The sequence below is a fragment of the Zosterops lateralis genome (genome assembly GCF_965231275.1).
Source record: "Zosterops lateralis genome assembly, chromosome: 9".
Lineage (NCBI taxonomy): Eukaryota > Metazoa > Chordata > Aves > Passeriformes > Zosteropidae > Zosterops > Zosterops lateralis.
Window position 1 is genome coordinate 27,172,274 of NC_139769.1, and position 20,368 is coordinate 27,192,641.

The 20,368-nt window shown below is 38.7% G+C and overlaps 1 protein-coding gene across 2 annotated transcripts in view; it reads right to left on the reverse strand.

The window, feature by feature from the left end:
- Nucleotides 1–20,368, reverse strand: part of COP1 (COP1 E3 ubiquitin ligase) — a 124,804-nt gene that overhangs the window by 93,351 nt on the left and 11,085 nt on the right. For both annotated transcript variants that reach the window (XM_083867433.1, XM_083867432.1), the window contains exons 5-9: nt 18,497–18,616; nt 16,468–16,536; nt 7,554–7,613; nt 5,634–5,710; nt 637–694 (exon numbers count right to left, since the gene is read on the reverse strand). In XM_083867433.1, coding sequence (XP_083723559.1) covers nt 637–694; nt 5,634–5,710; nt 7,554–7,613; nt 16,468–16,536; nt 18,497–18,616 — 384 coding nt within the window. The remainder of the gene's footprint in view (nt 1–636; nt 695–5,633; nt 5,711–7,553; nt 7,614–16,467; nt 16,537–18,496; nt 18,617–20,368) is intronic.

Consider the following 20,368-nt stretch of genomic DNA (forward strand, 5'->3'; position numbering starts at 1 on the left):
AACAGTCCATCTTGCCCAAATGAAAACCGTTCAACCTTTTTGGAACTGTGAGCTGGGTATGAGTGTCACCTCCCCAGCCCAGCTGAACTCTCCAAAGTGCAAGATTACACAAGTGCTCTTTGGAATTCAGGAGGCCCTATGGACCAGGCAGTTTGGAGGCTGCCTGCCAAACAGCTCCATTCTACATGCAGCTTTTTACCTTCTATATGACTTTATAATGGTATGTAAAAGGCCCTGATGAAGACAAATGACATAACTGAGCCTGGAGATTATTTTTTTTTTGTTCTGAAAGTTAAGCTTGATCTACAGCTACTTAAGCCAATGTAAAGGGTCAGGGATTTACCTCCCTTCCCCAGTGCTGCCCACATGGGAAATGAAGAGCAAACTATATCCCCTCTTCCACAGAAGAGTCAGCTTTAAAAAAAGTCAGATATCTAAATACATAAACCAAGTGTCTCTCACACAGCTGGGCACAATCATTCCTACAGCTGCAGTTGCCCAAACAACCAGTTAAGTGCATTTTCAAGGCTTCAGTTGGCCAGGACTCTGGAGATGGATGAAAGTGCACCTCAGCCATGCCCAACCTCCACATTCACCCCCCATCTCTCCCATACAGACATTTATATATTATCTTACCTGAGAACTGCCACTGAAGCCTGGAGGCTGGCTATACTCGGTGGAGTCAATAATACTACTGCAAAAATAAAAGAAATAGTCTGCTTAAATCACTGCACAGCCATCCTTTATCATTTTTAACCTGTTTGCTATTCTCTCCTTGACACTCTGCAGCATACTTGCCTTTGAAATCCATTTTACAGACAGGGAACACAAGGTTTTATTTTGTTTGGGGGTTTAGGAGAGATTTTTTTTTTTTAAATACAGAGTTTTCCTAGAGCAGAATGCTGTCACATACAATTACGTGTAGGGCAGTCAAATAACTTCTAATTAAAATGCAAAAGCATATCCTTCATATGAAATATGCAGCACAAGACATTCTGAAAATAACATGGTACCACTGGTTTTCAATTCCTTAAAAAAAAGAAAGAATATAGAGAAATCTAATGCTGTGGCATTTTAATCAACACTGGAAAGGGAAAAGCTAGAGAAATCAGTGTAAGACAGGCACTAGTTTAAACAGACAATTAAGGAAACACAGAAATAACCCCAAAAAAATACTGACAGCCAGGATTACTATTATTAGAAAATACTACACCATATTATAGTATCTAAAATGACATGGCATACCTTTTAAATCACTGTTTTCAAAACACAGCACAGACATGCAAACTCAATGGAATTTAACTTTCAAAACTGCAAAAAGATCTCCCAATCCAAGCAGAAAACAGGTGGCTCAGTGCCCTTGGACATACAGGCAAAAACTTCAGCTCCCACAGTAAGACATCAGAGCCAGATTAAAGCACATTTATCACTCAAATTTCATATACCTCCAGGACAGGTAAAGATTAGCATACAAGAACACAATTTTATTGATTAGTCAGAACACACTATGAAAATCATCGTGATTTGTTTCTAAAAAATCTTTTAAACTGCTTTGCTTCTGCTATGTCATTTGACTTGGACAGAGAAGAAACTAACTGGGATCATTGTTCTCATTATTCTCAGACTTTCTTATGAGAGAATCTTAGATTTTAAGCACTAAGAAAGCTGAGGGTTTCTTTAAAAACCTTCTAGAACACTGCTGTAGGTCTTAGCTCTGTCAAAGATAATTGTACCAATTCCTGTTTATGTTACAGCTGACAGAACTTATGTGTAAACTTGAGAATCTTGGCCATAAACAAACTGGTTTGGTTGAAATGCTGGGCAGAGCACCTGTAAGTTTGGAAGAATGAATCATTGGTACCAGTGCTTAAATATTTCTCTGAATGTTTTCAAGCTCCCCTGGAAGTGGAGGGAGGTGAAAACAGAAGATGAGACACAACTACTGATGAGACTTAAAAAATTAACTTGGAAAATGAGATTGATTGGACTTTTGTTCCAGGCAAGACAAAAGCTGTTAACAAAGAAAACCTAAGGGATAAAAATCATTATTTGCAGAAGCTATTGTAAGGGAGAAAACAGCAGAGCCATTTCAGGCATGGTTGGGGACAATGAACTTTAAATTAGAATGTAGCTGCATGAAATAATGAAACATGGACAGCAGATCCTGCCAGAACTGCAGGAATAACACATTCAGCTAGAAAGCAATGAAAAAGTACTCCACTCTGAGACAGGTACAGTGGCAATTAACAGCAAAACACACAGAGAGTCTGGTCTCATTTTGCTGCAGGTTGTCTGGTGATGTAAAGCCTTCAAGAGCATAGACGTCACAAATTCAAAGCCATTTCTGTGCAGTGCCTATAGCTGAGGTAACTCATATAAGCTTCAATGTTTTTCCTTTCAGTAAACAGGAAGCAAGTAATCAGAAAATTACAGAAGTGCCCCTCCAAGTTGTTTTTTAAAAGATGTAACATTAGGTTCAGTTTGGAAATTCAGCTGCATTGATATGACATTTAAAAACCCAGAACAACAACAACAACAACAAACAAGGCAACCCACAGACTATAAAGCCCATTACAGAGATGGGAGGAGGTAATTAGAACAAATGGAGAGGAAGGAGGATCAGGATTTCAATAACTGAACCTGAGTTACCAAGCAACTCATTTCGAGATCAGAATTTTCCCCTCAGACTCCTATTAGTGATAGTTTGTTATTGCCATTAGTCCTGGATAGCATCACAGAGAATCTGCTTATTCCTGTCTTCTGTTTGCACCACTTACTGGGAGCAAAAATAACATGCACGCTCCTGTTCAGAAGAGCCATACACAGAACTATTTGTTCTCTTCCCTTATTCTTCCTCTCTTGTTCTCTATTAGTATAGGAAGCAATAGGCAACACTGTAAACAAGCACTGTGCTATTACCCAATTTAATGTTTCATCATACCCTGTGTAGGCACAAAAGAAAACACGTGTTTCTTGCAGCCAAGGATGTATTAAACATCATAGCTGGGCTAGGTTTTTTTGCTAAAGAGTTTCTGAAGGAAGCTGTGGGAAGGCAAAGTAATTTCACATTTTGAAGATGTTAAGAATGGGGAGGAAAAAAGCTAGAAACAATGAAAAGAAACAGAAAATTAATGAAGCAAGCCTGTGATTTAGACGAAGCAGATGAATAAGGGCAAGTCACCAGAGACCAGATAAAACTGAATTCCAAAGAACTCTATTTTCTTGAACTTTAAATTCAAAGGCTAAATAAGTTTTCTTCCTCTCAGCACTAGTCTGTGATAACCTTGTAATATTTATAAGGCACATTATTAAAGAGTTACACAATTATATTTCATTAGCAGCGTGTTAAGTATTTTAAGTTTTATTTCAATTTAAATACACCATTTAAATTCACTGATAAGCTAGAGGGTCTCTGCAAGTTCAGTATAATTTTAATATGGAAGTGAATCCATCCCAAACTATATTTGTATTTCACTCTTAGTGGCTCATGGCATCTCTAAAATGCACTCTGGAGATTAAATATTTCAGTTAAGAGAAGTGAAAAAAAATCAGCACATTTCCTATCAGCTGTTCTGCAGCATTCCTGCCAAGGAGGAATGTTGTTGAAGTATTCTTCAAAACTTACACTTCATGTTGAAAATAAAATTAATTTCAAGTGGTAGACCTTCCTGGAATCTAACTTATAGTAACTCACACCAATGCAATTACTTGAATTATATAAAACTGTCAAAAAGGGGAGGGCACAGAAGTTACAGGAGTAACTTCTGGCAACAACTGATGCCTGTTCAGACATTTCCTTCACATACTGATTTCTCCTCTACCACTTAAGGCTACTTCTTAACAGGAATGCCACCAAGAAAATGATAAGGGATCTTCTAAAGCAGATAGAAAAAGGTAATGCCACATTCCAATATCCTGTTATATCACACCCCTGGCATGTTGTACCAGGAGGAAAACCCCAAAGCTCAAGACACAGCCAAGATGGACCCAGAGAGGTAAGAAAGAGCCCATGGTCTCTGCACCCATCATGGCTCCAACGCACTGCCACCTCCTAGCAGATCCCAGGGGAAGCACATCAATCCAAAGATCACTGTGATTTTTTTGATACTATCTTACATCTTCAAATGCAGGAACTGAGATTGATTGACCCCTAGGACATGAAATAATTAGACATAAAGTAATATCAAGAAATTCTCAGTAGACTGAAACCAGTGTAGCTCTCACTGCAGACTGTTCTCCCCTCAACTCTTTTACTAAAACTCCTGGGCTTAAAATGCTATTCCAGCCTTCAAGAGATAAAAAAGTTCTTTGGGGGCTTGTTTGTTAGCTGAGCTCAAATAACAGAGATACATTTCTACTCATAAGTACAATCTCCTGATAAAAGAGAAATGTTTTTAGGCCTGAAGGCATCCAACATCTACCAAACTGAGCCTGATCAGTGCTCAAGTTTACTCCTACTCCAAGCCTCAGTGCCACAGAGCAAAACCAATCTATTTAATAGCCAATAAACAGGAAAGTAGTAGAACCTGACAAGAATCTCATCAGTTTCACAAAACTGCTTCTTGGCAAAACAGCAACAGCCCATATCAAGAAACAAATCTGCACCCAAAAAGAATCGAAGGAGCAGTGAAGAACTGAATTAGAAATGCTGCTCCCATTCATTGTGACCATATTCCTGTCCTTTCCCTCAGGGGCAGCCAGAGCTTCATAGAAATATGAGGGATACTGGTCTCTGTATCAGAAATAGCATCTTGGTAGGAAATTCCAGCCAACAGTTCTGGGTTCATCACCATAGCACTGGGTCTAAGTCTCTCTAGGGGAAGAAATCTGATCATTTGTTACTTCTGCGCTATTAGGTTTAGAGCTGCTAACTGTAAAAAAATCTACCAGTATACAATTTTATAACAGAAAATGACAGTTTAGAGAACTCTACTTCTAAGAGATAGCAGACATAATAACATAACTTGGCCCTGTTGAAATTAGAGCAAAATACACATCTGTAAGGTAGAGCACTTCAAACTCTGGCACTTACAACTTGGATACAAGAGGCATCTGCAATATTATCATCAAGAAACCAGACTGTGAAATATTCCAGACAAAAATACACATGAAATTATGTTATTAGAAAGGCATTTCATTAAATCAAAACAGACAGCAGATAAAAAAGAATCAATAGGCTGTACATTTCAAATTTTGATCTGAGCCCATACCTTTAGCTATCTATGCTGATTGGGGAAGCCAGAGCACTCCAATATCATAGAAAATTAAGACCTTTCACAGGCCAAGCAGGACTCCACAAAGTTCAGAAAAGGTAGCATATAAATAACAGTAATATTTTATTCCATAGCAAAGGCTTATGACTCAAGTTTACTAATTCACATGACATTTAAAGCCATCGGTTTTCCATGGCATCTGAGTCAGAGCAGATTTTTCATCCAAATGCAGGCTCAAACGGCTTTTTCTTCACTTCTTTGTTCACATAAAGTTTATACCAATTAGAAATACAATAGGAAAACACTGTACAGCATTCAAAAAATAGTTGTGCTTGTATTTTGGGCACTGCTTGGAGAGCACTAGCAAGCAGAGTGCAACATGTACAGCTTGAAATCCAAGTTGAGTTGCGAGCTCCATACCTGTGTGAAGGTGAGGGAGCCTCAAACTGTGGCACTGTGCTGTCCTCACTGACTGGGGAGTACAGGCCACTCATCTCCTGAAACAGAAATCACATTACAACAGAGCTGACAAGAAATGTATGTCTAATACATGCATTCACAGAACACTGCTGTTTTTCTATGCAGATAACCAACTGTGTCTACATTTACTCAACTCTTACCTAAAAATCTTTACAATGTCTGACAAAACATTGGTTTTCTTCAATTTTTTTTTTCAGTTATCATTCAAAGTGGGTTTCAAAAATCCTACAGCTGTGGCACTCTGTGCTTCATGAGCGGCAGTTTTGGAGCTTATACTCCATAAAACCCAATGGATTTGATTATCACCCAATTGTCTCTAACCCAGCATCTCCCTTAGACGTGGCAGAACAAACAAGCTCTAACTGCATTTTTGAGATCTGTGCAAACTTGTCTAACAGCCTTCACAACTGGAAAGTAAAGCTGGATATGGGTCATGGCAAGAACAGTCACAAGGCAGCAGGGCAAAGGTGCTGCCACAGACTTAAAAGAGGATCTGTCAGTCCTCTGTGGGACAACTGCACAAGAGATAAACTTTGCACATAAACTTGGCTTTGTCCCTCCCAGACTAAGTCACTGCTGTGTACCCAGTATGACACTGTCTTTCATCTGTTTGGGAAATGGAAGCTATGCAGGATGCAGCAGCTCATTAGTTGAGGGGCAAAGTGTTCTCAGGACAATTATTACTTGTGCTTTCGAAGTCCCACTAGGTGCCTATTAGTTGGCAGGTAGAAAGAAGGATATTTGTGACAATAGAGATCCCAGGCTTTAGAGGTCAGAGCCAAGGTCACCATCACACCCCAGGAATATACCCAGCTGCAGCCCACTGAAATGCCTGATTAAAGAGCAGAGAAACAGATAGCTGGATGCTCTTTGAGAGATCCCACAGCTTTTGGGAATAGTTTCTCCTAGATCTCAAGACTTATTTTACCAGTCTGAAGAAAGCATGCTAAGGTATATTTATTTCAAAGCTGAGAAACATTTAGGAAAAGAGGTCTGAAAAAAATTCCAAATAGCTATGAGATAAATGGAAAAATCTTGCCGTTGTCATCATATTTATGTTTGGCTAATTCATCAGCACACATATTAACTGCACGAAGAAATCTAAAAGGCTTTTTGGGAGGTAGCTGGGAACACATGCTGACTTGCTAAAGACAAGCAAGAAGCAAACCTGAAAACTGATTCCCAAGAAGCTTTAAGGGAATGGTACTTTGAGAGGTGGCAGTCTGATGTATTTCTGAAACATCAGCTTCCTACTGCAAGATTAAACATTCCCTTCTAGAATGACTAGAGGGAAGGGCCAAGAGGAACCTAAAAGACTCAGTGAAGACAGAAGGATTGCATTGATGAGGCTACAAACTCCTCGAGAGTAACTTAGCAAAAATGTCAAGAGTTTCCCATCGTTAAGGAATTAAGAGAACTATACCAGGAAGTAGCAGGAATCAGTTTTGACAAGCAGCGGGAGCTGGTTTTGTTCTTGCCCAGTCTCTGTATAGCAACCCTCTTCCGAATCCCCAGCACCTTTCCATTTTAAGACTTGTATGCTGCTAAGATTTAAACAGCCTGTGCAAACAGCCAGCAACATACAAAAATCTTAAGTTCTGATCAATATACCAGCTGCTGATTTCTAGCAACTACGCTGAAATACTTACTACCAACACAAAGAAATGATTATATAAGAGCTACCAAACTGAAGCCTGCACACATCAACTAAATGAACAAATTAAAGAAAGAGCATCATCTGTTCATTTTCCCATTACTGACTTAAATGCCATAAATTTAACCCAGCAGCCTCACGGCAAGGCAGACAGCTTGATGAAAATGAAAAATTGCCAGAGTCAAAACAATGTCTGGGTACCTCACCTCTACTCGTTTAATATCTTCTTCCAGAACACTTAGCTCCTTCTGGATCTGCTCCAATTGCTGTGGATAAGAGAATGGGAGAAGTCTAAATCAATCTGCATTGCAGCACCAAGATAAATTACAGTCTTTCCAAAGGGGAACCTGAACTAACTTCAGTGGTGTGCTACACAATTCAAAAGTCACCAGGCAGGAAGTTCAAATGCACAGATTAACATAAGTGTGCACACCAACCACATTCAAGACACAGCTGTCATTTTGAAACAATGGGAAACTAGAGCAGGAGGTATTTTGATGTCAATCACAGAGACCCACATAATACTATTATAATAATACATATATTATAATACTATTATAATAATACAATACACAGAGATCCAAAGTAATACTATTATGCTCCTCTAACATGTCTCAGGCAAGGTGTAACTGCTTTGAAAACACAGAGTATAGAGTCACAAAGTGGTCTGGATTACATGGGACCTTAAAGATTATCTCATTCCACCCCCTGCCATGGGCAGAGACACCTTCCACTATCCCAGGTTGCTCCAAGCCAAGTCAACCCTGGCCTGAACGCTCCCAGGGATGGGGCAGCCACATCTTCTCTGGGCACCCTGTGCCAGAGTCTCACCATCCTCACAGGGAAGAATTTCTTCCTAATATCTAAACCCTCATTCTTTCACTTTCAAACCATTCCTACTTGTCTTGCCACAATCAGAAAAAAACATAATGAAAGGCAATGATCATTTCACCCTTCAACTAAATACAAAATGTTTTGCTAAACATAAAAAGTATCAAGGTTAATTCTCATCCTCGTTGTTAACCTGTCACTTGCCAATTAAAAGTTTGTCATTAAGTTTTTGGATTGGAAAAAATCTGTTATGACCAGAGCAAGATTTGCTCCTGGTACTGAGCAAGCATCAAATAGTATCAAAATATCTTCTTCCAAAGGTGTGATACTTACCTAGCTTTACACCATAAATTCCAGTCAATTTGAGGGCTACACCTGAAAAGGTCAGCAGGAGACTTCCCCTCTCACCAGGCAACCTTTCTTTTCCCTTCTTTGTGCATATATAATATCTCCCAGGTTTTTAGTCAGTCAGCAAGCTGGCTTCACTCACCTCAAGCAACTGAAGCCACAGACTTGACAACTGTTTACACCTAAGCAAGGTCATCATCTCCTTACCTGCTTATTCAGCAGCTATGTCCCACCCAAATGCCCACAGAGCCTAAAGCCAGCCTTGCAAACACACACACACACACACACACACACACACACACCTCTAGGTCAGAGCTCCAGACAAAACTCAGCTCCAGTGCAAGTCTGGGTCACTGAGAGACAAATGTAATAAATACATGGAGAACTGGAAGTCCACCTGACTCTCCTAAGCTCCCAGTAAAAACTTAGAGCAATGTGACCTATGACCAGAAGCATTTGCTCAGTTAATTCCACTGAAAGCTTAAGCAGGACACATACTCCAAAGACAAAACAAATTCTTGTACTTTCAACTTTACAACAGAATATTAAATTGCCCAAATCCAAAGTTACTAGTTTGGCAACACGTATTACTCTTAGTATGACATGTTCCAAAGAATATCTGGCAAGCTGCTCCCAAAGACTTATTCACTCAAGTGCTTAAGTTTGATCCTTTAAGTGTCAGAAGGTTTTGTTTAAACAAAAAGCACAATTTAAACCTCTCTTACAGTAAAGTATTCCAAATTTCTGTGTGCTCTGCATTAAATAATCCAGCATTTTAAGTTTCCTTTTAAACAGTAACAAGAGCTTCTGTCTCTGAAAACAGGAGAAGAAAAGCTGCTGGGTCCACACCTATTTCTAACATGGCTGCTTCTTTGAATGAGATGATATTATAAATGTATCCTAACCTCTGTACTCTGAAGATTTCAGTTTACATTTAATTTGAGGCACAGACAGCAGAAGTTTAATGGTTTAGAACTAGACTGCCACAGATAATTTACAAATCACTACACCATAACAGATAATTCCATTTTCACTTCCGAAACCTACAGCAAGAATAGCAGGTGGTGCTACAGCTCCAAGATTAGTGGTGAAGTTAAGTGACACTTGCACAGCACGGGTCCTGCCTGAACTCATCTCTAGAAAATACCATTAGTCCCCCACATTCATAAATCCCACCCAAAAAGAAGTCACAAAACCACTTACGAGTTCCAAAATTACAGTGAGAAAATCAGCTATTCTACAATGTACTGGCTCACAGCCAAACTGGATGGCTGAAAAATAATTGATAGTTGTTGACATCACATAAACAGGATACTTTTTATAGGAACAAGAGAAGAGACCTTTTACTGGCCAGTTTTCATTAACTATTGCACAGAGCCAAGAGCATGAGATATGGGATTTTATTTACCAATTCTTCCTTCTAGTTACAACCTACCATAAACTTACCCAACAGCAGAAACTCTAAAAAGCAGGGTAGAGAGTTTCATGCCTCTTTTAAGAGGAAGCCTTCTCATGGCATCAGCATAAAATGAATTAATGTCCACACTGAAACCTTCGGGTTTTTGGTATGTTCATTTAAGTGTTTTAATCTATCAAAGGCCTTAAATCAATCCACATTCATTCCAATTAAACTTTGAAAAATTAGAATACTGATTTATAATGGCCAGCCTTTGAGGGACATTTAAGGAAAGCTAAGTGAATTATCATGTTTGCAGCATATTCAGATTTAAGGGCCCTTAATTTAATTTTCACCGTTGGGCACAGAAAGCAAGCCAAGTCCTGTCCCAGTGATGGGCAGAATCATGCCTGTCAGACTTTGGATTAAGTCAGCAAAAGCACTTTCAATGAACGCTGAAATGTATGCTTAAAGAGAAGCACATACTAGAAACCTCTCTTTTCAGACACAGATGCTTTCCCAGAAATGAAAAAGCCAATACGGCCAAGGAGGAGGTCGTTAATTCAGTGGTTAAACCTCAATTTCAACTCCAGTGAATGAACTACAATAAGCAGGTATGTAACATTCTGGTGCCATTTTTTACATATGGGCATATATACAAAAGAAAAGCTATGATTTCCAACTTTTTTATACTCCTGGAAAAGGGATTTCAGATGTTCAAGTCAAGAAGCCACCAAGAACTTACAGAACGCTGAACACCAGGTCATGGTCACTGTGGTTTTGGCTGGCCATTACTAACAAGCCTATCTTGTTTCATCCTGGAGCTTCCTGTTTTTTCCTGGAGCAAGGGCCCCCTGGGGAGGCAGCAACTTCCTCCTTTGCTTTTGTACAGCATGGACAACAAGCAGTCCTGACCATGTTTCCTGGTGCCAGTTCTAAGTGTTTGCAAAAAAACTAAAAGCTCAGCAGAGCCTCCCAGTGCCACAGACACAGCCTAGAAAAATGCACAAGGGAAAGAGACAGATCCTCAACCAAATGTCTTTCCAATGCTAGAAAAAGCACAAGCAAAGAACAACAGGAGCTGTTTTCTACAGAAATACTGCAAAACCAGCAACACTGTTTTAACAAGCAGCCTAAACAGAGCATCAGCATTCACACTTTTTGGAAGCTCACAGCCCATTTTATGTTCAGTAGCACACCTTCCAGGCTCTGATCCAGACTCCCTGTGCAGCCATCACACTATACACCATAGATCCAGACAAACAGATGAGACTTTTACCAGAGGGAACATCATTTTCCCAGACATACAAAGCCATTGCACTAACCAGGATGAGGCAGAAATTATCACCTGCCCACCTGAGGAGGATAAACCAGGAAGTGACTGTAAATAAACCCTTAATTCTGTCCTGTAGCTTCATCCACCCAACATCACTATCTTCCTACTTCCTGTTCTTCCACCAAGTACTGCTTTAACAAACCACAGTGCAAACTTCACTATCAACAGCTGAAACTTTTCTAAAGGTACCCAGTGAAATTAATTTCTAACTGTAGAATACCTCAATGACAATGCACAATAAAATCAACTTCTCTCTCTGGAAGTCTTGTCTGTCTCTGGGGTTTCTTTCCATTACTGCTTTGGATGCAGAACCTTTTACAACATAAAGGGCAACTATGGCCTGGAGGTCGTCTTCAGACCTTAGAGAAATTTTGGTCTTATAAATTCATTGCCAATATCACTTATTTTGACAAAATACTTCTCTGTTACAATGTCTTTGCACATCTAGAAGTAGGTGCAGGGCTTTTGTTGGTATGAAGACAAGAACTCATGTGCCTCCACAAGCTCCATTAGTGATATACAGCATTCAAGCCTCTTAAACATGTGGACAGTCCATCTATAACACATTTATCTGCTGAGAATATTTCTCTTCTCTGATCAATACTTCCTCCAAATGATAAATGTTTCCTTGTAACTGGGGAAGAGCTAACAGAAAGGCTGGAGAACATCCAGGTTGTTTAACACACAGATTCCCAAAGGTAGGAGAAGGGAGATGCTGGGCTGATAAAACATGTTTCATATCTTGAATATTCCTCTCCCTCATTTAAATCCTACATTATGGAGGAAATATGCTCTGAAAGCTTAGTGATAAGGTCTGACAGAAAAGCCTCATGAGGACATCTGGGGGAGGGAACAAAGCAGCCTAAACAATTAGACTAATTGCCTTAGAGTCTAATACACCAGTAGTAGGTGCTACTTTCTTTGCAAGACCTCCCCAGTGCAGCAAGGAGAGCCAGCTGTTACACACTGATATCACTATGATAATTCTTAGTTTGCTGCTCACATGTTCTCTACATCCTCGGGCTTCTTATCGCTGCTTCTGGAGCTCACATCTCTCATTCAGTAGCTCAGAAATGCAAACAGATTTAAAATACCAGGTAAGCACTGTGGATAGGGACCAGACTACTCTAGCCATAAATTCTCCTCAGCAGTCCTGAAAGGTAATCAAGACCACATGAGAACAAAAGAGCATGACTGATTTCTGGTTCTGTCACCTCCTCTTGCTTACTCATTAGTTCATCCATGTGTATACATGCAGAACATAAGGCTTGACAGGTGAAGTGATTAGCACAAGGTAATGATATCCCTGGAGAATTCATGCTTATAATTCCCAGCAATTACCCCACAATAACTCCTCTTATTTTTAGTACTTAACATTTGAGGGTGCAAAGAACAACAATGATTCTGAAATGCTGAGCAGGCACTCAGTGCCACAAGCCTGAGACACTTCAGGATTATTTTTCTGTTCCAGGATGTTTAGCAGTTAAAAAACAGCCTTAAGCATTAGCAAACATGAAAGAGGCCTTGTTTGTTATACACAAGAGACTTAATGTCACATTATTAGAAAGCAAAAGCCCACAGAACATAAAAATGAAGTGACATCTGCCAAGGGAAACATGAATGCACCCAGAGAACAGCACCTGTGTAGAACCTGATTTGTGATACTCATCATCAAGCTCAATATTCTCCTTCAGTAAGCAATGGCGCTGCTTGACAGAAATACCATCAGGTAACTGAGCTAATAATATTTTAGCATCAATTATCTATATGATATATATGGTGTCTAACTGTTAGGAGACATTGAAATCCTGACCAGATAATTAGAAGGTATCTTCTTTAAAGTACTGAACATAAAAGTGGGGAGAATTAATTGATATAATCAGCTTTCTCACAAAGTGTTCAAGATGAAGGAATACGTGAACTTTTAAAATTAATAAAGTTAAATTTGCAAAAGCATTTACACAACATATGTATGAAGGCAAGAATTTTAAAAAGTCACAGGCTGCTGCATTTGGTTTCTTTGGAAAATAGTAATAAATACACACCACCACCAAGACATAATATTTCATTATTAAATTTGACCTTCCAGACTTTTTTTTGAGTCCTTAATTTCAACAGAAGAGGACACTGGATTAAAAAAAAAAAAAAAGCAGAGTGTGCATTTAATTAACTGTGCACACATATGGAAAAGCACTCAGCCATGCTAAGTTTGCCTTAGGGACACCAAACTGTTGTGCATGATCAATACGTTCCTCCAAAACTACCTGTTGCTTGTGAAAAAGTATTTTTAAGCTTTAGCCACTTGTTTTCAATCTTTTCTAAGGTAAGACTTGTTTGGTTGGTTTTTTTTTCTATTACTATTGCCAAGGATTTGGGGTTTTTTTGCCATATTTCTCTAGGCCAAAAAGAAAACAAAATTCATAAACTTCAAAAGAAAAAGGACTTGCAACAGCTTTGTGCAAAAAGCATGCAGTAAATTCCAGCTTGAAAGATCAACATTTTGAAAAGTTATGAACAGATCAAAACAGGATTTCTAATAGCACCTGCTGCAGGTGCTGAACCTCACATTTATCTTCTAGAGAAATTATGAAAAGGTGACAAAGAGGCATTTGTCAAAAGACTTGACTGCAGCAATATTCTGAAGTACAAGTCTAAAAGATAGTTTTCTTCTAGCTATAAACCCACTCCAATATGCTCAGAAGTCACCATTTCATTAATGCAAGAAAAAAATTGCATAATTTACGAGTGAAGGAGGCAAGGAGGGTTACAGGTGGTTAATCATCTGCTCTGAACATGTGAAATACTATACAGGTACACTAACTGAGGCAATACCTGTATTCACTTACAAAAGCACCTTAGTCCCTATGTAAGAACTTGCAGTATGAAGTAAATAAAACCTGTTAATAAAATCCTGCAACAAACAGTATTCAAAGAGGCATATTAGGAAGCAAAATTACCAAAGTTCCTTTAAACATTTAAGCCAAAAATTAGAAATAAAAACTCAGGATCATATATTCCAAAAATCTTTTTTATTTATTAAGAACTTATCTTTACAGCTATGACTTACTGAGCGAAATTGCATTTACTCTGCAGCTATCTTTACTAAAAAGTCTGAATTAAAAAAGGAAAAAAGGTCATGTTCCTCCCCATAATAAGGCTGCATGTATGACTCACGATGACATGTAATCATTGTTCCAGGATCCACACATGTTCCTTGAGCTCAATTTTAAAAAGTCACCTCTCACAGCATCAAAAGAAATGCAGTGAACTTGTGAAGCTCTGATAACCTTCACTGCATTATTAATATGGTCACTTCTCACTTTCCAAGCCACCATCTCAGGCTTCCTGCAGTCACCATTGTCATAACCCAAACAGTAATTCCCCTATTATCCCCACAAAACTCCCTCCAGAAAGAGGTGCTTGCCACAAGCTCCACCAGCTACAGGGAGGACCTTGGCACTTACCAAAAAGGAAGCATCAACTGGTGTAATTTACTCTATGTGTAAACTGACTGCCCAAGACAGATTTTGATATGTGAAACTATCCTAATGACTGGTCTGTATTTTGCATGCATCTACCCACTGATTTTTTATCTTTCTTACCCTTATCAAGTGAGAGCAAAGACTGCTGACAAGTCCTCATTTCCCTCAAAATAAATGGCAAGGCTAGACACTAAGAATCTGGGCAAGGACAGAACTGACAGGCCTGCACAGAAGTCTTTGGAGATGTGTCAGTCTGCATTTCATGTTGGAATACAAAGGGGGGTACAAAATAACACAGAGGAAGTCTTGGCCACAGAGGGAGTACATAAGCAGGGACATGGAGGATCTGAAATAAACTGTAAGTCCCAATTGTCTTCAGGATGTTCCACAGGCTGTTTTCAGAGGATCTGCAGCCAAAATTAAGTTTCTTTAGCCTTAAAAGATGTTATCCTTTAAAAATTATTACTAAAGCCAAAGAGATGAGATGGGAAAGGTTTCCCAAGTACTCAGAATGAAGAGACTCAGAATGAAGGTTGTAAGAGACCTTCAAGATTATCTAGTCCAACCACCACCCCAGCACCACCATACCAACTCCTAAACCATGACCCCAATCCATATCCAGGTGCCTCTTTGACATTTCCAGAGGCTGTGACTCCACCAGCTCCCTGGACAATTCATTCCAATATCCAACCACTCTTTCAGTGACTTTTTTTTTCCTAATATCAAATCTGAACCTCCCCTGGTGCAACTTGAGGTCATTTTTTCTCATCTTTTCACCTGAGACATGGCAGAAGACCCTGACCCCGACACTGCAACCTCCTGTCAGGTAGTTAGAGAGAGCAATGAGGTCCCCCATCCTTTGTAAGATGTTTTCCAGACCCTTCACCAACCCTCTTGCCTGTCTTGGGACTCTCCACAATCCTTTTTGGTTCTGGCCTTGGATATCTGCTGGTGGACAGACTCCAGACTCATTTTGGAATGACTCCATAACCAGACCCTCAATCCATTCTGGACAAGGTTTCTTAAACCCATCACATTTGCATGGTTTCAAGTTTGACCTTACGGTCAGACTGTTGGGTCTTCTGTTCTTCACATCTTTTCTCAGAAACCATGGACCACAAGACAGCTTGTCCTTCTGCTGTTTTCATGATAATTTTTCTAGGTTTTTGGCCTATTTCTGGTATTAGGGTTTATGCACTGCATGACCTGATAAAGGAAGAGTCCCGAACCATGAAAAACTGTGTATGTGATTATCAAACTCACTCATATTCCTTGAGACACTCATTTTAGGACAAACAAGGAAAAAATACAGAATATTAATTCTTTTATGTCACCATATTAGTCATGGTATTTGATAAACTAAAGGAAAAAAAAAACTTGGTAGTGAAAATAATTTCACTCCTTCCCAAACTTTGATTTTCTTCTGTGTTAGGAAAACAATCTTCTTTCAAGAACTTGACGTGCACTTACACCAAAGAGTCTGTATATTCCCACATGCTTCACCAGTGTGAGATGAGAAGGCAAATGATTAAAAATTGAAGCTGTCACACATAAAGAGATTAATTTTCCCTCAAACCCACGTGTCCTCTGTCTGAGATTTCTCCCAACACGCCTTGAGTTATTCTTTGCAGAAATAATGCCAGGCTGACACATCACTTCAACAGAAATGCACTGGGAGAAAGCAGCAGGCAACAACACCTCATCCACTGAAACACAAAGCAAGTTACCTCTCGTTTGTTTCTCCTGGCAACTTTAAGAAATTCCATAAGGATCTGCAATTGGGCAGCATGGGACTCCTGCAACACAGTAAATAAGGAGGTGTAACTCTTCCATGTACATTAAGAGAAAAATATTCGTTTTACACACAGAAATCCACACAGCACAGAAGCTACTTTCATTTAGAGGTTAGCAAGAGAAAAATAGCTTAAGGATGTTTTAAAAATGGTAGTTTTACTTTATCTCACAGGTCATAAGGTTTTGTTTGGTTGACAGCAAATTTTTATGTGAAGGCAACAGTCCTTGTAACAGTTCTTCCTAATAAGTTGAAATGCTTCTTTTTTCTTTGGCTACTCCACCTGGAATAGATTTTGGAATACAGGTTCCACACAGACCCACCTTCTTCCCTGGAAGATCATCAGCATCCACTTCATGATCAACACACTACAGGATGAAGTATTTATACAAAAAAACACCTGCCCCAAAATTTACATTTTTGCTTATGTACAAGTTACTGCTGAAGATTTCTCCAGAGTGAAAGACAATAAAGTCACTGATGAAACTAAACCCTTCCTTTCTAATATTTTTCATAACAGGTTATTTACCTCATCCATCAGCATAGTGTTTTCATCTAAATTGGCCAAAAAACTAGACAGGGCAAGATAAAGAGAACCACAAGAGGAAAGATAACTAAGACCTATATTCCAGCATTAATATAGCCCTAATCATATCCCAGCATTCCAAGACTTATTTGCACAACCTATCAATGTATTTGCTATTAAAGGATAGTCAACATACACTCAAAAAGGATCAAGACATAGGAGCACATAAAATTCACTAAAGGCAGAGGGGACAAGGAAAGTAAAGACATTGAATGCAAAAATACTACTTTTCTGAGGTTATGTTCTTACTCCCTCTGATCTGACAATAATAAAAGTGAAGCAAGTAAAACTAGACAAGAAAAATGCTTTTAAACTCTTTAAATGTCAGGTGTGGTTTCACTTTTTGGGCTTAGCATCTTTAGAATATCCTCATACACTTAGTCATATGCCTTATTTGCTTCAGATTTGTCACAACTTATACAAAAAGGTCTACAGAGAAAAAAAGGTTTTATTCTCTTTTTCCCCCACTATAACTTCACTGAACCACAATATACATATTTACAAGGGCCCATGCAATAAGGCAACATAACAGTTCTGCTAACAGTCAAGCATATTTTGGGGTTACTTTCTTTCCATCAGAACCACAAGTTGTAAATATTGATTCTGTAAGACTGAGTAAGTTAAGATATTCCAAATACAACTTTTCCTCACCTATCAAAATCCACCCTCCTTCTCAAAGTTCACTGGGTCAAATTCTGTAATAATCCAGTCTAATTTATAAGGTCTGGTTCTGATAACTTGCAAATGATCACTTGAAATGAACAGCATGGAATGACCAAATATGAGGAGAACTAACACAAAGACTACATTTCAGTGAAATCGTAGGAACAGTTTGATTCATATTGGATCCATCTTCAAACCAGCTTCATAAACAAGACATCTGAACTTTTCTTTCAAGCATTAAATACTGAAAAAGCCTTCAGGAAAGGTGGTCATTCAGATTCTGTCCATTCCAGCAGAAACTAAAGTGTGCGATCCTTTCCACACGCTCGCTGTGTTTATTCTTTAATCTCTATTCTGGACTTCTTCATGCTTATTACTAAGAAAGATCTGACGTTTACTTGTGCAACAGACAATTAGCAAACTTCTTCACGTGCTTTTCTGTGTTCTGTGAGTCATTTTCTCTTATCCTTTTCTGTTTTCCCTGCTTGTTAATACAACCCTGCCAGCAACAGCATTATAAGCATGTTATGGGCATCACAGCTGAAATGTTATTTCACTGCAAAGGTCAGCAAAACAGTCACCTTTTAAACACCAAAACACAAGAGAAAATACTGAGCAATTAATTCACCAATAGAATCTTGCTTCCAGGAAAAGGTATCAAAACAAAAAAGCTTCTAAATGCACAGTGTTCATTTAAATAAGGGAAACTCCTTACTGCTTCCAACTGCTTCTTCTTTTGCACCAGCAGCTCCAGCATCAGGTTGACATTGGCTAAGTCAAGATTGTCTTGATCAGTTCCCAACAAATCTTGAATTATCTGCCACCTGTGGCCATTCTAAAAAGAGAACAAGAGATGCAGAAAGATGGTGAGTCCAAGCCACCCAGGGCTTTATAAGCCATCCAACAACAGATATTAAAAGCAACACAGCAATATTTCATCCCTTCGTAAAATTGCAAAATGGTTTTCAGATCCAGATTCCCAATTCTGCCATGTGTACAGGATATGGCTCCTCTGACCTACTGTGGAACTTCTTATCTTATTTGGAATATATTTGTGCTTTATGAAAGCATATTTGCTGCTGCTGCTGCTGGGAAAAGATTATTTCACAGCAACAGTTTTATCTGATTTGTGCCCCAGTTTCTGAAAACATGTTCCTTTGGGGAGAAAAAAAACCCTCCACATTTATCCAAGCTTAGTTGGATTACATCTGAAATACTGTTATGCACCAATACCTTTTAATTTTTTAAGCCCAACTAATAGGTAAAACCCTCATGCTAAACTCAAAGCAAAGAAGATAGTATCAGCTTATTTTTTCTACTGTCACCTCTCACATTACTCCTCCTAAGTGTAAGGGAAATGTGAAAGCTGGGAAGAAGATGGAGCTCATCAGGTTGATCTCATTTAAACTGCTTGGAGCTGTGGGGGACTCCTCAGAGGACCAGAATACTACTATACAGCCCATTCTTCCCTGAAGGCTCTTTTCTCTTCTTATCAACAAAAAAAGCAAAAAAATAGGTATCTTTAAGCACAGGAAAACCTGAATAATATGTTAATGCTCACACAGCCTTACATCAAAAAGCCTCAGGAGTCAACAGGAATAGCTGAGAGGTCTAAAGAATATCTCAGAAACAAAGCTGGATTTAAAAAACCTGTCCTAAAAAAGCTATGACAATAAACCAAGTTATTTAAATTGGCAAGAACTAGAAATGCCATCCAGTCTAAATCAGATATTTGCTCAGAGGCTGTAGCCTTTTTGTGTTAATTAGATTAAGAATAAAATCTGTAGAACATACAAATAAAATCATATAGAACACACAACTTTTTACATAGTGCTTAACAGAACCTATGGAAACTACTCAGGCCAAAAACTCAATTTCAATCTGAAATAACTGGGGGAAAAAAAGTGACTTTTAAACAAGTGAACAGGATTTGAGACACATTTTAACAGACTAAGGCACTAGTTAATTGTACTACTGCTAAACAACTCAAATGTTCAAACATGCCTTAACATGATTTCTTAATGAGACCATGACTATTGCAATGCGTCTTGGATGACTTCCCTTAATACCAAAAGTAATACAAGGCACATTGAAGAAGGGGTACAGGAGCAATGCAACTCTTTTTATAGATGCCTGTAATTTTTATTTGCTGCCAAAAGATAGACACAACGCTCTTTGGGGCATGAAGTCATGGTAGATTGTCCACATATTGGTAGTTATCAAAAATAGGTGAATCTACAAGCATAGCTTTTAAAGAGTAAAACCAATTTCCAAGAAGCAACTGTACATGCCTTCAGGTCAGCTGTGTGCACTTCAAACCATATCTGGTTTATGCATATTTTATTTTATATTAAATATTGTATATGTATATTATATAATGAATATAAAAACTTACTGCAACTAAACCAATGAATCTTTAAAGAATGCTCTTTTTCAAACACTGACAGCATTGGCCTGTGCAACACAGCCCCTAAATTAGTACCACCTTAATACAAGCTTTTAAAAACAGGTGCTCCATGATTTTTAGTAGTATTTTGCAATCTTATTTATGAATTGCAAAAGGCAAGGATGTCAGACATAGCAGGAC